The sequence below is a fragment of the Spermophilus citellus genome (genome assembly GCF_964194105.1).
Source record: "Spermophilus citellus genome assembly, chromosome: 5".
Taxonomy (NCBI): Eukaryota; Metazoa; Chordata; class Mammalia; order Rodentia; family Sciuridae; genus Spermophilus; species Spermophilus citellus.
The window spans coordinates 13,986,526-13,999,348 of NC_138186.1; the positions used below are offsets into that span (position 1 = coordinate 13,986,526).

At 38.9% G+C, this 12,823-nt stretch overlaps 1 protein-coding gene across 1 annotated transcript in view; it reads left to right on the forward strand.

Moving 5' to 3' along the window:
• The first annotated feature begins 385 nt into the window (after window positions 1-385).
• Window positions 386-12,823, forward strand: part of ELOVL2 (ELOVL fatty acid elongase 2) — a 56,635-nt gene continuing 44,197 nt past the window's right edge. Inside the window, exon 1 of the mRNA XM_081295638.1 lies at window positions 386-498. Within this exon, the coding sequence (XP_081151764.1) occupies window positions 496-498 (3 nt within the window). The 5' untranslated portion in view covers window positions 386-495. The remainder of the gene's footprint in view (window positions 499-12,823) is intronic.

Here is a 12,823-nt window from a genome sequence, read left to right on the forward strand (position 1 = left end):
GAGGTTGTGCCAGACCTGCGGGAGCAAGAGCCAATCCCCCTTAACGCGTGCTTGAAAACACTTAGCCAGACTTAAAAAAGCAGCGATTGACTCTCCTCCCCACGGTTGGTTCTCGCGACTGTGGCTTTCATCCGGGGGCTGCAGGTGGGTCCTCGACGGGCTCCGCGATCCTGGAGCAGCCGCGCACAAATGGCGCCAGCTGAGCCTGCAAATCTCCGCCCGACCGGCAGGAGGCGCACGAGGCAGTGTCCCCGCGCGCCCTCCTTGCGCCTCCGCCCGCGAGGCCCCCGCGGCTCGCTGGGCGGGGCGGGGCGCGGGCGAAACGGCCCTGAGTAGGGCGCGCCGCGCGGCAGCGGCGCGAGCCCGAGGGGGCGTGGAGGCGCGGGCGGCGTGCGCGCGCCGGGCGTGGGCGCGGGTTAGGGTAAGAGGAGCGGGCGCCGAGCGAGCGCCGGCAGAGGGACGCCGGCTACCCTGGACAGCGCATCGCCGCGCAGCATGGTGAGTGCGGGCCGCGCGCCGCCCCTCGGGCCGCGCTTCCTTTCTCTCCTCCGCCCGCGCACTCGGCGGGAACCGGCGGCGCGGGCGCTGGGGGTTCGACTGCTAGAATCCGCGGCTGTTGGCGGGGCCCGGCCGGGTCCGCGCGGGCGGGCCTGGGGAGGGGGCGGTGGACGTTTGGGCGGGGGCGCGCGGGCCGGAGCGGGGCCTGTGGTCACAGAAACTTTGCCGGGGTCGCTCCCCGGGACCTCGAGGCGCCCACTCGCGTCCAGCCCCCTGTTGCATGCACGCGGACGCCGAGGACCCGGCCGCGCCCGCCCGCCGAAGCCCCCGACCCGCTCTCGCCCACCGGGACCGAGGACCGCTTTTCCCGCGCGCGGGACCCACGCTGCCTCGGGAGATTCTGGGGTCGGGGCCCTAACGGTTGAATCCCTGCGCCCTTCTCGCCTGCACCCGGGGGTGTGTCTGCGCGGCCGCCCTCCCCGGCCGGCGTCGGGTGCTTTGGGGTGAGTGTCGGGGGACCCCGCCCGGCCCGTGGGTAACGCTGGCTCCTCCGCCGGGAGCTCGTCTCCTGGAGAGGGAGGGTGTCCCGGCGTCCAGCGGCCTGCCCGAGAGTTTTAGCAGCACAGCCCGGTTCTCTGGATACAAAAAGAGAAATGGTGTTGTGCTTCGCAGGGAAGAACAGCCCTTGGCAAAATGTGAAATCCACATTTGTCTTCCGAGGTCCATTTTCTGCCTTCGCCTCCCTCCACTTGAGGGCTTGTTAAAATTCACTAATCTCCTTTTCCCTACTCCACCTGACCCTAATCAGCCCGAGGTTTTGCCCCCGCTACTGTTTTAGGCACACAAATGCCACTTGATTGTATGTGAAGTCCGATCACTTTTTTTCTGAAATTCCCACCATGTTCATATTTTGTTTACCTGCTTCATTTTTGTCTTCATTTATTATTTAGCATGCTGTATATTTTGTTTCTTGTTTATTGAGCATCTCCACCAACATCTAAGTTTCAGGAAGACAATTTTTTTTTTCCTATCTCTCTCTCTCTCTCTCACACACACACACACACACCCCACCAGTGCTGGGCACATAGTAGGTGTTCAAGAACTATTTAAAAAAAATTAATCCCAGTAAATCAAAATACTTTCTGTTCATGCACAACTGGGAAGCAGCATTCACTTTGTAATGACTGGGTAATCACTTTGAGGATTATCCCGTTGACATTGTGATGATGAGAGTCTCTAGTGATGTTTGGGAAGAGGTAGATATTCTTGGACAGTGGGGATTCAATTTTGTGACCCTCAATGGTAAGAGTATAGGTGGTCATCTCTTATTCCTGGTCTGTCACTTCATGCTCTTGACATCTTGGCATCAGAATAGACAGGTATTTTAGGGCTAATTGGCTCTCTCCTTTGTTCCAAAGTATAGGTAGGAGATTACTTGAATAAGGGAACAAATTCAAGGGTATCTCCTTAACTGAATGAAAAAGTTGTGAGAATTAATCTAACAGCTAGAATCGAGGATAGGCTCTTCTAAATTTTATCCTATACAGTTGTGCTACTACTTCTTTTGGTAGGCATTTTTCAGTAATGTATCTGAATCCAGATTATCTCACTTAAAAAAATGGGGCAGGGGGTTGGGGATATATAGCCCAGTTGGTAGAGTGCTTGCTTCACATGCACAAAGCCATGGGTTCACTCTGCAGCACCAAACGCGCGCGCGCGCACACACACACACACACACACACACACACACACACACAAACACACAAATAATAATAATGGGGCAGGGAGGGAGAAACATTGGGGGTTGAGTTTATATATAGTGGGTCAGTGAGAGAAACCCTTTTGAATTCCAATAAGAGCTATATGACATGGTTTGTTCTTAATCTAAGGAGTATGTTATTATAATTGGAGACCAACTGCTTAATGAAATTTAGAGGAGCAAACTTTTGAAAATGATGTTTTTTTAATTGTGACCTCATACAGGTTGGTTGTTCTGTGTTAACCATCTTGTCCAGATAGGTGATAGAAATTAAAGGTGAAAAGGAAGGGAAGACAAGCCTGTTTTTGAAATCAAAGCCAAATAATAATAAATGAAAGATACCTTATTCTTTGGTTCTAATTGATATTTGTTGGAGATTTTACTGTAAGGACTCTGGTCAAAATATCAAGTCTTTTTCTATCCCTTCACAGTGTAGCATTTTCAAGAAGTATAAGATTCATTTTAAAGTATCCAGTTGGGTAGGCTTAATTTTTGAATCTTTAGCAAATGGTTGCAATTTAACCTAGCTTCCTTCAAAACATTTTAGTCAATTTGGGCAGTTCAGGTGCTGTCATAGTCTGAAAGGGACTGCTGAAAATTTAAGCACATGCATTTCATATCTCTAGTTATACTCAGAAAACAGGGTTCTCCTCTTCAAGGTAGTGCCAATAACCCATCTTCATTGTACAGTTAGGTATGTACCATTTAACTTGGCAGGTGGAACTTTTAGGAGTAAATGCTGATAAAGGGAAACAAGTTTTGGTGGAGACTTATTTGGTGACTCAACATGATGAAAGTATGCCAACAGAAGTAGCTCATCATAATTCAAAAGTAACACTTTGCCGGATGTTGTGGGGTATGCTTGTAATCCCAGCTGCTTGGGAGGCTGAGGCAGGAGGATTGCTACCCTCAGTAAAAGCAAGGCACTAAGCAACTCAGTGAGACAATGTTTCTAAATAAAAAGTACAAAATAAGGCATGGGATGTGGCTCAGTGGTTGAGTGCCCCTGATTTCAATCCCTGATACAAACACATTTGTATTTTCTTCTCAAATTAGGGCATTACCAGTTAATCACTGACTCTGATAAGGAACCATTTTTAAGAATTGTTAGATTTTCAAAGGCTGTAATTAAACTGTTTAATAACTGGAGAGAGAACTTGTTTTAGAACTTGAGATTTGGTGTCATTCATGGGTTTGCATCTCAATACCAATATTTCACTGTGACCTTGGATCTCAGTATTTTCTTCTATGAAAGATGATAATATTTTTTCATAAGGCTGGGAGGAACAAATAAGATGTACTTTGTGTCAAGCATAGCACTTAGAGTGCTCAGTTAATACTTTTAAAATGTGTTCTTATTTTTTGTGTATCTGTTTTTTATTGAGACACTAGATGGTATCTCTTATCTATTTCATATTTCTCTGTCCTTTATGTAATTTTAATATATATCTTAAACATTGTTCTGCATCAACACTGTACAATAGGAACATAATGTAAACCACATGTAATTTTCTAGTAGTAACATTTAAAAAAAAGACTAGTAGAATTAATGATGTATTTTATTTAACCCACTCAATACAAGTATCAATGTAAAAAGGTTGATAACATATTTTACTTGCTTTTTCCATAAAAAAATCTTCAAAATCTGGTGTGTATTTATTCCTATAGCACAGAGCAAGTCAGACTAGGCACATGTATTTAGAGGCTGCTGTGTTGCACAAGACACCCTAAATAGCACACATCCTTCAAATTTACACGTTATCTGCTAGGCCCTCTCCACTGGGGAGAGCCTCACTGCCACCTAAACCCAGCATTGCACAGAGGAAGCTACTCATCTTTCAGACCCTCCTCTCTGTTCCCTCTCATTGCCAGTAATTCCACCAGCTCTTCAGTCTACTGTGTCTGAAATCTGATTCTTGTTCTCTTTTCTTTTATGTTGTTTATTGTCCTAAAATTCTTAATATTCTTGTTCAAAAATTCATTCTTTTCAGCTCTTTCTGTCATTTTTACCTTTTTTACAGGTGTCCAATTTTATTGTCTGTTTTAAATTTCTGCCTCTATTGAAAAATGTAGTTCTCTATATAAATCACTGAACTCTACATTCTATTCTTTACTTAGCCCTTTTCATGTGAAATTATAAAATGGGTTCTGTTTCATAGCTTATTCCTATGCTTAACCTCTTTCCTTTATGAAATATCCAAAGAAGAATACTGAATATGATAATCTGGTATTAAAATGATCCACCCAAGAAAAGGATAAAAATAAGCCACAAAAGGAAAAATGAAATTGTTTATTGAAATTTTATTACCTTCCAAGAGGCATAATAGAACTAATAATAACAATGACTATCACAACAGTGATGACACCCTACATACTTTATAAGAAACAGCACTGTCCTCTTTGCCTGGTGAATGAAGGCACAAAACAGAAAACAGACACTGGACCAAGAGTCAGCACACCCAGTGTCTAGACCTGGCTTTAGTATTTACTAGATCTATTCCCTTGATCAAGTACTTCTGAGTCACTCGTTACCTACCTGCTAACTGGGTGTTCTTTTCTACAATATTGTTAAAATCCCAAGGGGCCTGTGCCCCTCTTTACCTCCCTTGGCTGCATGGCTTTTCCCCCCAGAGAGCTGGATGTTTGTCTTAATCCTTTCACAGTCAGACCTGCCCTGATTATGCTGCTCATCAGGTTACTCATTTACATACACTTGAACCACTTGTGGTTTTTTATTTTTATTTTTTTGATTTTTTGTAGATGGACACCATACCTTTATTTATTTTTATGTGGCACTAAGGATCCAACCCATTGCCTCACACATGCTAGTCAGGTGCTTTATCGCTAAGCTACAATTCCAGCCTTCATCTATGTTTTTATTTATCAAATCGTTTATTTCTTACCTGAATGCAAATTTCCTGAGGCCAGAGTTTTGTTCAGTAGTGTATCTCAAGCACCCAGGTTGTTGCCTGGCGGGGAGGAAGTGCTAAGCTCTTTTGGCTGAGAAGCTGAATGCCAGCTCTCCTGACCTGCTGCACTGCTGTTCTCTTCACATCCCCCATGGTGGTTTGAGAAATGAACATTGGCTTTGCAAAGATACTGTGTAGTTCCTTCAAATTGCAGACACTCTTGAGGCAGTCAATTTTATTTTATTATAATCATGATTCAGCTTAGACACGTTTCAGTAACATAGCTGCTTCATTAATGCACATGTGCCAGTGTAACTTTTAGTAAAAGAGAAAGTGCATACAGTCCTACACCTATGTTTACACTTTAGTCATATTTGTGAAAGGAGCCAGGTTATATAATTATATTCAAATGATGAAATCTGTAATTTTATTATAAATTCTTACAAAATTAAAACATGCATTTCCATACTTAAGTTTGCATTTCATGGTATAATTTGTTGAAGGGGCCAGGTTATGTTATTTTTACATCATGAAATCTATAATTATAGCATTAAGTTCTTACTAAAACAAAAAAGTCTCAATGTAACCAAAGATGTGATACATAAATTTGCAGAATAATTTTTACTTTATATGTATTTATAGTAATTTTTAGCATTAGTTATATCTTAAATATCTCATATTTATTAATCAGTTAAATATTTTCAATGCATTTTTGTACACATTCACTCTTTTGAAGCTTCCATTACAAGAAAACAAATGCTGTATCAAAATATCTCCTTTACAATTAAGAAAATTGAGTTTCAAAAAAGCTAAATGAGGGCTGGGATTGTGGCTCAGCAGTAGCGCACTGGCCTTGCATGTGTGAGACGCTGGAGTTGATTCTCAGCACCACATATAAATAAATAAAGATCTATCAACAACTAAGGGAAAAATATTTTTTTAAAAAACTAAATGATTTGTTCAGATGTACACATACTGTGGGTAACAAAACCAGGTCTTAACCTTCAGATCTAAAAATGATACCGTTTCTACTATTCCATATATTCTAGCCATTAGCCAGCCTAAATATACTCATATAAATTAACAAAGTACTTTGGGAGAATCACTGTGACTTCTCTGTGTAGTTTCCTCCCCATGAATTACAAGAATAGACAGATATTTATGGATTTTACATATATATATGTACATACACATATATGTAAATATATAAATATATAAAAATGCTCACATATGTATATGTGTATTATAAATACATATTATATACATATGTATTTATATATATGTAATACATACATATACATACATACACACAAACACACAGGTTGGATGTCCTTTATCTGAAATGCTTGGGTCCAGAAGTATTTTGTATTTTTTTTAGATTTTGGAATATTTGCATATAAATAATGAGATATCTTGGGGATGGAATCCGAGTCTAAACATGAAATTAATTCGTGTTTCATGTATTCCTCCTATGTACAACCTGAAAGTAATTGTAATATTTTTAGTGCAACTGTGTATTAACTGTGACCTATTACATTAGGTGAGGTGTGGAATGTTCCACCTGTGGCCTCGTGTCAGTGCTTAAAAATTTCAGATTTAATTTTGGATTTTGGATAAGGATGCTCAAACTGTAATATGCACATATTTACTTAAACATATTAAATATACAAAAATCTGTTTCCATTTTGTATGTATAGAAAATGGGACCTACAAGGAAAAAGTGTTGTTTGTAATGGAGGTGTTCATGAACAAAATATGCACATATTAAACTTATTAGAATAATAAATTGGAGCACCCTTAAACTAGACTAATAATTTTCAAGTCACTGTTTTTTTAATAGAATGCAATATTAAGACATTGATCAGAAAGAATAGCAGTAGCTTTGCACATACCTTCTTATTTCAAAATGAAATTTTATAATTTGGCTTTATTTCTAGTACTTTTAACCATTGAAACACATTGAATTTTTCATGTGACTAAGCATAATTTGGTTTGTGAAATCTTTTTGAGTTTCACAGATAATAGGACTACCTTATTTCTTCGATAGGGTCAAAAATTTATTGACCATTAAGGAGTTAAAAATTAACTCATGCCCTTAAAGAAAAAGACAATGTGTCCATAATGCAAAAATAAGTTTGAGCCATTTTCAGTGTTCCTGGAAATCCAGTTCTGTTCCCCTGACCGTCTCTGCCTCTGGAAAGTCTGTGTAGTGCTGAGGCATGGCAGGAATAAAGGAAGTTTGTGCTTGGAGCCTCTGCTCCTGTTCTTTAGGCTTTTCTTAAATTGTTATAGGGAAGGCAGTCTTGGAACAGCAGCTTCCTTGACTTTGGGACATCAGATTTTATGGCTGTTCTAATGTCAGTCATGAAGTTATGCTTAAGAGGGAGGGTGCTTTGGGCTGTCAGGAAAACTCTCAGTGGGCTGTACTCTCCTCTAGGGCAACCCAACCAAAATTGTTCTTGGGGCTTCTTTACTTCCCTGTCTCCAGAGGCTAGGCAGTTGTTATCTCTTGTATTTTCAAGGAAGCCATTATCCTACCTTCCTTTGGCCTTTTCTGCTTTCAGACTCCTAAAAAGAAATGACACAGATCACAAGTCAATCTGAGATTTATTGCCTGAAGTCTTTTTCAAGCTCACAAATGCAAAAAGCAACCAAGCTAGTTTCATTGTTTTGTTACTGTGTTTCTTTCTTAAACAAGAGCATAGTTATGACATCAACCCCTAAAAAGTCCTACCAGTGCCACTAAAATGCTGCCAGGTTCATTTTGCAAACTAGGTTTATTGTAATAATTGTTAACCTTTACAGTTTAAAAAGTCGATGGAAACATCCCTGTGTTAATACATTTCTGAAAAGAACACTAATCTTATGAATGCTTGCCTCATATAAGCTAGAACAAGTATCTCTAATAGTCTTAAGCCCTTAGTGTGAAATTCGAAATTAATAGTTTTCATTTGTCGTTCTTTGGAAGGAAAGAAGTATGTTGTCTACATTGAATATCTGAGTCTTTAAAATTGCTCTCAAGGATACATGCAAATACATTGCCTCAATCATTTTTTGATTAGATATATTCAACACTTTGTTCATTCAGCATATACTCGGTACTGCTCATTACAGATTGTGTGTAGGCACTATCAATTTAAAATAAAAGACAGTCTCTGCTTCAAGAAATGTGTAGCAAAAGTGATGATTTGTGTCTTCCAGTGCAGTATACCTCAAGTCATCAGAGAGCCTTCATGTCCTACTCAGGCTACTAAATGTGCTTCCATGTCTATATCCTTCTATCTAATAGAAATACCTAGTCTAATAACATGACTGATTATCATACACAAAATACAGATTCTGTGGCATGGGTAAATTTTAATTTATCATAACAAGTATGTGGTCAAGGCATGCAGAGGACTGGTAACTAAGAGCCAAAATATCAAGGATTAATAAGAAGACAAATCTGTGTGACACCAGAGTACTCTGTAGACAAGGCAATTCAGTGAAGAGGAAAAAAGACAAACCAGTGGTCTGAGAGATAGTATTGATAAGGTAGTGTGGGTTTGAACAGGGCCCCAGGAATCTGACAGACATGTTTAAATGCACATGTGCAGACTGGGTGTAGCCAGACCTGCTACATGAGAATTTCTGAGGGAAAGGCCTGAGAATCTGTATGCTAGGAATCACCTGCCTCACATTTGAAATCTGATGCTCTAGGAAATACTTTCTAGCTGAATGTTTAGAATATGCTTCCTGAAGGAATTGGGATCAGTATTGAATCACAACTGGGTTATATTTTGATAGGCAGGAAAAGGGAGGAGTGTAGGATTGAGCTGAACATCCTGGTTAGAGGAAATAGGTGGGTAATGTCCCAGAAAGTAGTAACAGATGTATTTGAGAGACACTATACAATAAGCATTTTATGGATTAGGTGTCCGCATGGAGCTAGCTCACATGTAGGTGTTCAGTAGTTGCTTTTTGGATATGTAAAGTCTATGTATCACATGGTTATGGGGCTTATACCAGGGAGAGATGAAATCAAGTCAGATTCTGAAGTTTTAGACTAAGATGTTTCTCCTAGATTTTGAAGGTGGTAGAGAATGGTCCAGTTTTTGATATAGAGAGTCCACTGATAGCAGCATCATTCAGGAAGATTAATCTAATTCCCATAATCCATGGGGCTGGAAGGGCCTGGGTAAGGAGGTTATAAGGGTTCAAGTAACATTCTCTGCCTTTCACTTATTTTCATGTTGTCAACTTTTGAAAAAAATCTTGCTGCACATTCCTGGGTTCAAGTCCCTATTCCATGTATTACTAGGTTAGTTATTTGAACGTCAGTGGTCTCATTTATGACATGTATAATAACTAGCACATAGTGAAGGTGGGTCAGATAGGATAGGACATTTTAAGATTCTCATGTTACACAGGCCAGCTGGTGCAGATACCCACAGAAACTGAACCATTTCATCTTTACAATCTTTTCCCCAACCCCTCTATGCCTAAACAGGAGATATTTTAAAACTATCTTGATTAGTGTATATGCATTTACATTTTTAAAATTCTCAAATCAAATTCCTATGATAATGGATTTGAATTTTAACATGCAGGATTTTTTCTTAGAAGAAAAAAAAGTAAAAAAGATTCATTACCTGATTTCTGATCCTTATCTATAAGATTAATTCTGCTAGAGTAATCAGTGAATAATAGTAATTAGTGAACATAGTTCATGTTTGTTTCAAAACTATTTTTGTCATGTTCTCACCTATAGATGCATTGGTATTACAAAACTGAATTTTTTTTTGGAAAATTTTCATGGATTTGAATAACATTGAAAAATCTCAAGAGATCCACATAACCATTAAACCTCAGTTATCTGCCCAACCACTGGCATCAAATTGTCTGTCTTGAGCTTCTTAATAGTCTTTAATCTAGTGCCTTAACCCCTAAAAGTTACACTGCAGGAAAACATATCTTCCATTCTCTGTCTTTCCCACCTAAATATGATAAATAATTGGATTTGTGTATTGTTTTGGAAATAATAAAGAGGATGCATATATGAATTTAGCTTCTTGTCTGTCAATTTTGAAGTAATGCAATTTGATTACATGTTTAAGTGGATAAATGGGAACAATAAATGAAGAACAGGCAGTGTTAGATTAAGTGGGAAAAGGAGGAAACACAGGTTGGGTGTATTAGCAACTAATAGACCAACTGGACTGGAATGAATTCCTGTGCAAGGGACTGATTGAAGACAAGAAGGGAATATTTTGAACCAAACAGAATGACGTTTCTAGGTCTCTGGTCAAAGTCCGTAACTCCCTCCAGTGTAAAATGTTTTCCTGCTTGGTAGAATAACTTTGTTTTATACCCTTTGAATGGAGGGCAGAATTTAAAGATACAATCAGGCATCCCTTGCTGAAGACAAACTAATAGGAGGAGAATTTTTGAACCATATATTTTCAGAGAAACTTATTTAAAAGTAATATTTTTAAGCCCTAAGTCATGTTCTTTTGTACTTTTTATTTTGTAGGGCTTCTGCACACAAATATCTTTGTGCAGTAAATTGTTTTATAGAAACAGAAAATAAGATGCAAACTACTTTGAGAAAGGCAGAATCAAGTTTCTGAATTTGGTACATGTTTATAATAATATATGTGGGGGGGGGCAATGTATTTTTAGATTTCCTATCTCTGGCAATGTTTTCTTAGTTCAGTAAGTAATTTCTTGGTTAAAGACATTTCAGTAGAATACATGAACTTTGGAGTAATATAGTAAAAATACCAACTAACCATCACCACAACAAAACTGTCATTTTAGCCATTTGGAATACCCAATATCTTAATGGGGTTAAAAAAACAAACACAATGAAAATTTTCTTAAGAGTTTATTGGTATTTGTCTTCCTTTCCAGAAGTCACCTTGTTTTACACAAGTTTGCAAGTTCCTCTCCTGAGCTAAGTGCTCAAATAGGCCAGTTTGCTAAAGTCAGAGGTGTCTTGAATGCTTGATTTATTTGTAATAATTCAAGGGATATTTGATTATCCTTTGTTCATGTGAAAATAGATGGTATCTGCTACTCGAATTCCCTAGATTTGCCAATGATCTTGTACATACGGTAGAAAAAAATTAAGGGTTTAACACTAGATTTTTGTGGCCTTGTAGAGGTACTATCCAGGTCTCTCTTGCTTTTTGTTTTGGTAAAAACTTTTATTCAAAGTGGTAAAAAATATGAAAATTAATTGTGGCAGTTTTTAGAATAAATTCTGCAATTTAATAGTGTTGTCACTATTTTTAAGACCTTGAAGGTTTTTTCATAGCTAAGACCTCAATCTTATAAGGAGCGAAATAGACAAATATTTTAAACATCCTGTTAGAGGTATGACAGAATCGAAGCATAGAAAGTCACTTCTCCAACACATCTGTGGCAGACTAAAACTGGAGTCCAGGTCTTTGACTTCTAGTTCTTCCCTGTTTATAATAGGAAAACATCTTTGGTTTTGCCATAGAAATGTGGAAATTTCTGAATAGACATCTGGATCAGTGAGACAAAAAGAGAAAGTCCGTGTAGATGTGGGACCTTGCTACCAGAGAGGTGGCATTATAAACCAGAAGAGACTGCTCAGGGAATAGTGTTGGATAGATTAAATCTCTACTTGACATCTACAAAATAAATTTCAGACCACTTAAAATACTGAAGAAAAGTGAAGCTTTAAAGTATTAGAAAATATAGGTTATGGAAGGAATAATGTCTTAAATGAGACTAAAAAACATAAATGATGATAGATTTGGACTGAGGCCATACCTGGAAAAGGAAAAAGTGATAGGTTTGACCACATCAAATAAGGGCAGGCTAGAAGAAGGTATTTTCAATGTACATAAACAAAAAGAGTAACATCTAGGATATAAAAATGACTTTAAACACAAGTCAAATAATCCATTAGGAATATGAATGAAGGATATTCAAGACAGCTCACTGCTGGGCGTGGTTACACATGCCTGTAATCCCAGAACACAGGAGGCTGGGCAGAAAAATCACAAATTTGAGGCCAGCTTTAGCAACTTAGACCCTGTCTCAAAATAAAAAATAAAAAGGGCTAGGTATGTGACTCATCTGTGTTCAATCCCTAGTATCAGTTAATGAATACATACATACACACATACATAGGTAGCTCACTGAAGAGGAAACTATATTATGTGAGTAAATATTTTAAAACTTGCACAACTGCAATAGCAATATGGAAATGCAAATTAAAACCATGGTAAACACATGGACTTGGCAAAAATTAAAAACAGTAGCAGGTTCTGTAAATTTTTCAGAGCAATGTGAAAGTTTTTACAAAAATTAAAAATGCATTCTTTAAACAACATAGCAGCTCCACAACTAGATTTATTCCTAGAGAAATTGTGACTTGTGAACATAGAGATTTGTATAAAGCAGCACTTTTCATAATGACAGAAAATTGGTAACAACCTAAAATGTCCACTAGTAAAGAAATGGACACATAACAGTATAGAGCACCCACGTGGTGGAGTGCAGCCAGCAAACAAGACTGGGGCAGAAGGAGCCACAGAAAGGCCAGTGTGTACGGTACAGTGTATATGAACCCAAATGCCCAAAGCCTCTTGTGAGTGTCTGGAAATCTGTAGCAACGGGGAATGCAGACAGAAGAAGGGAA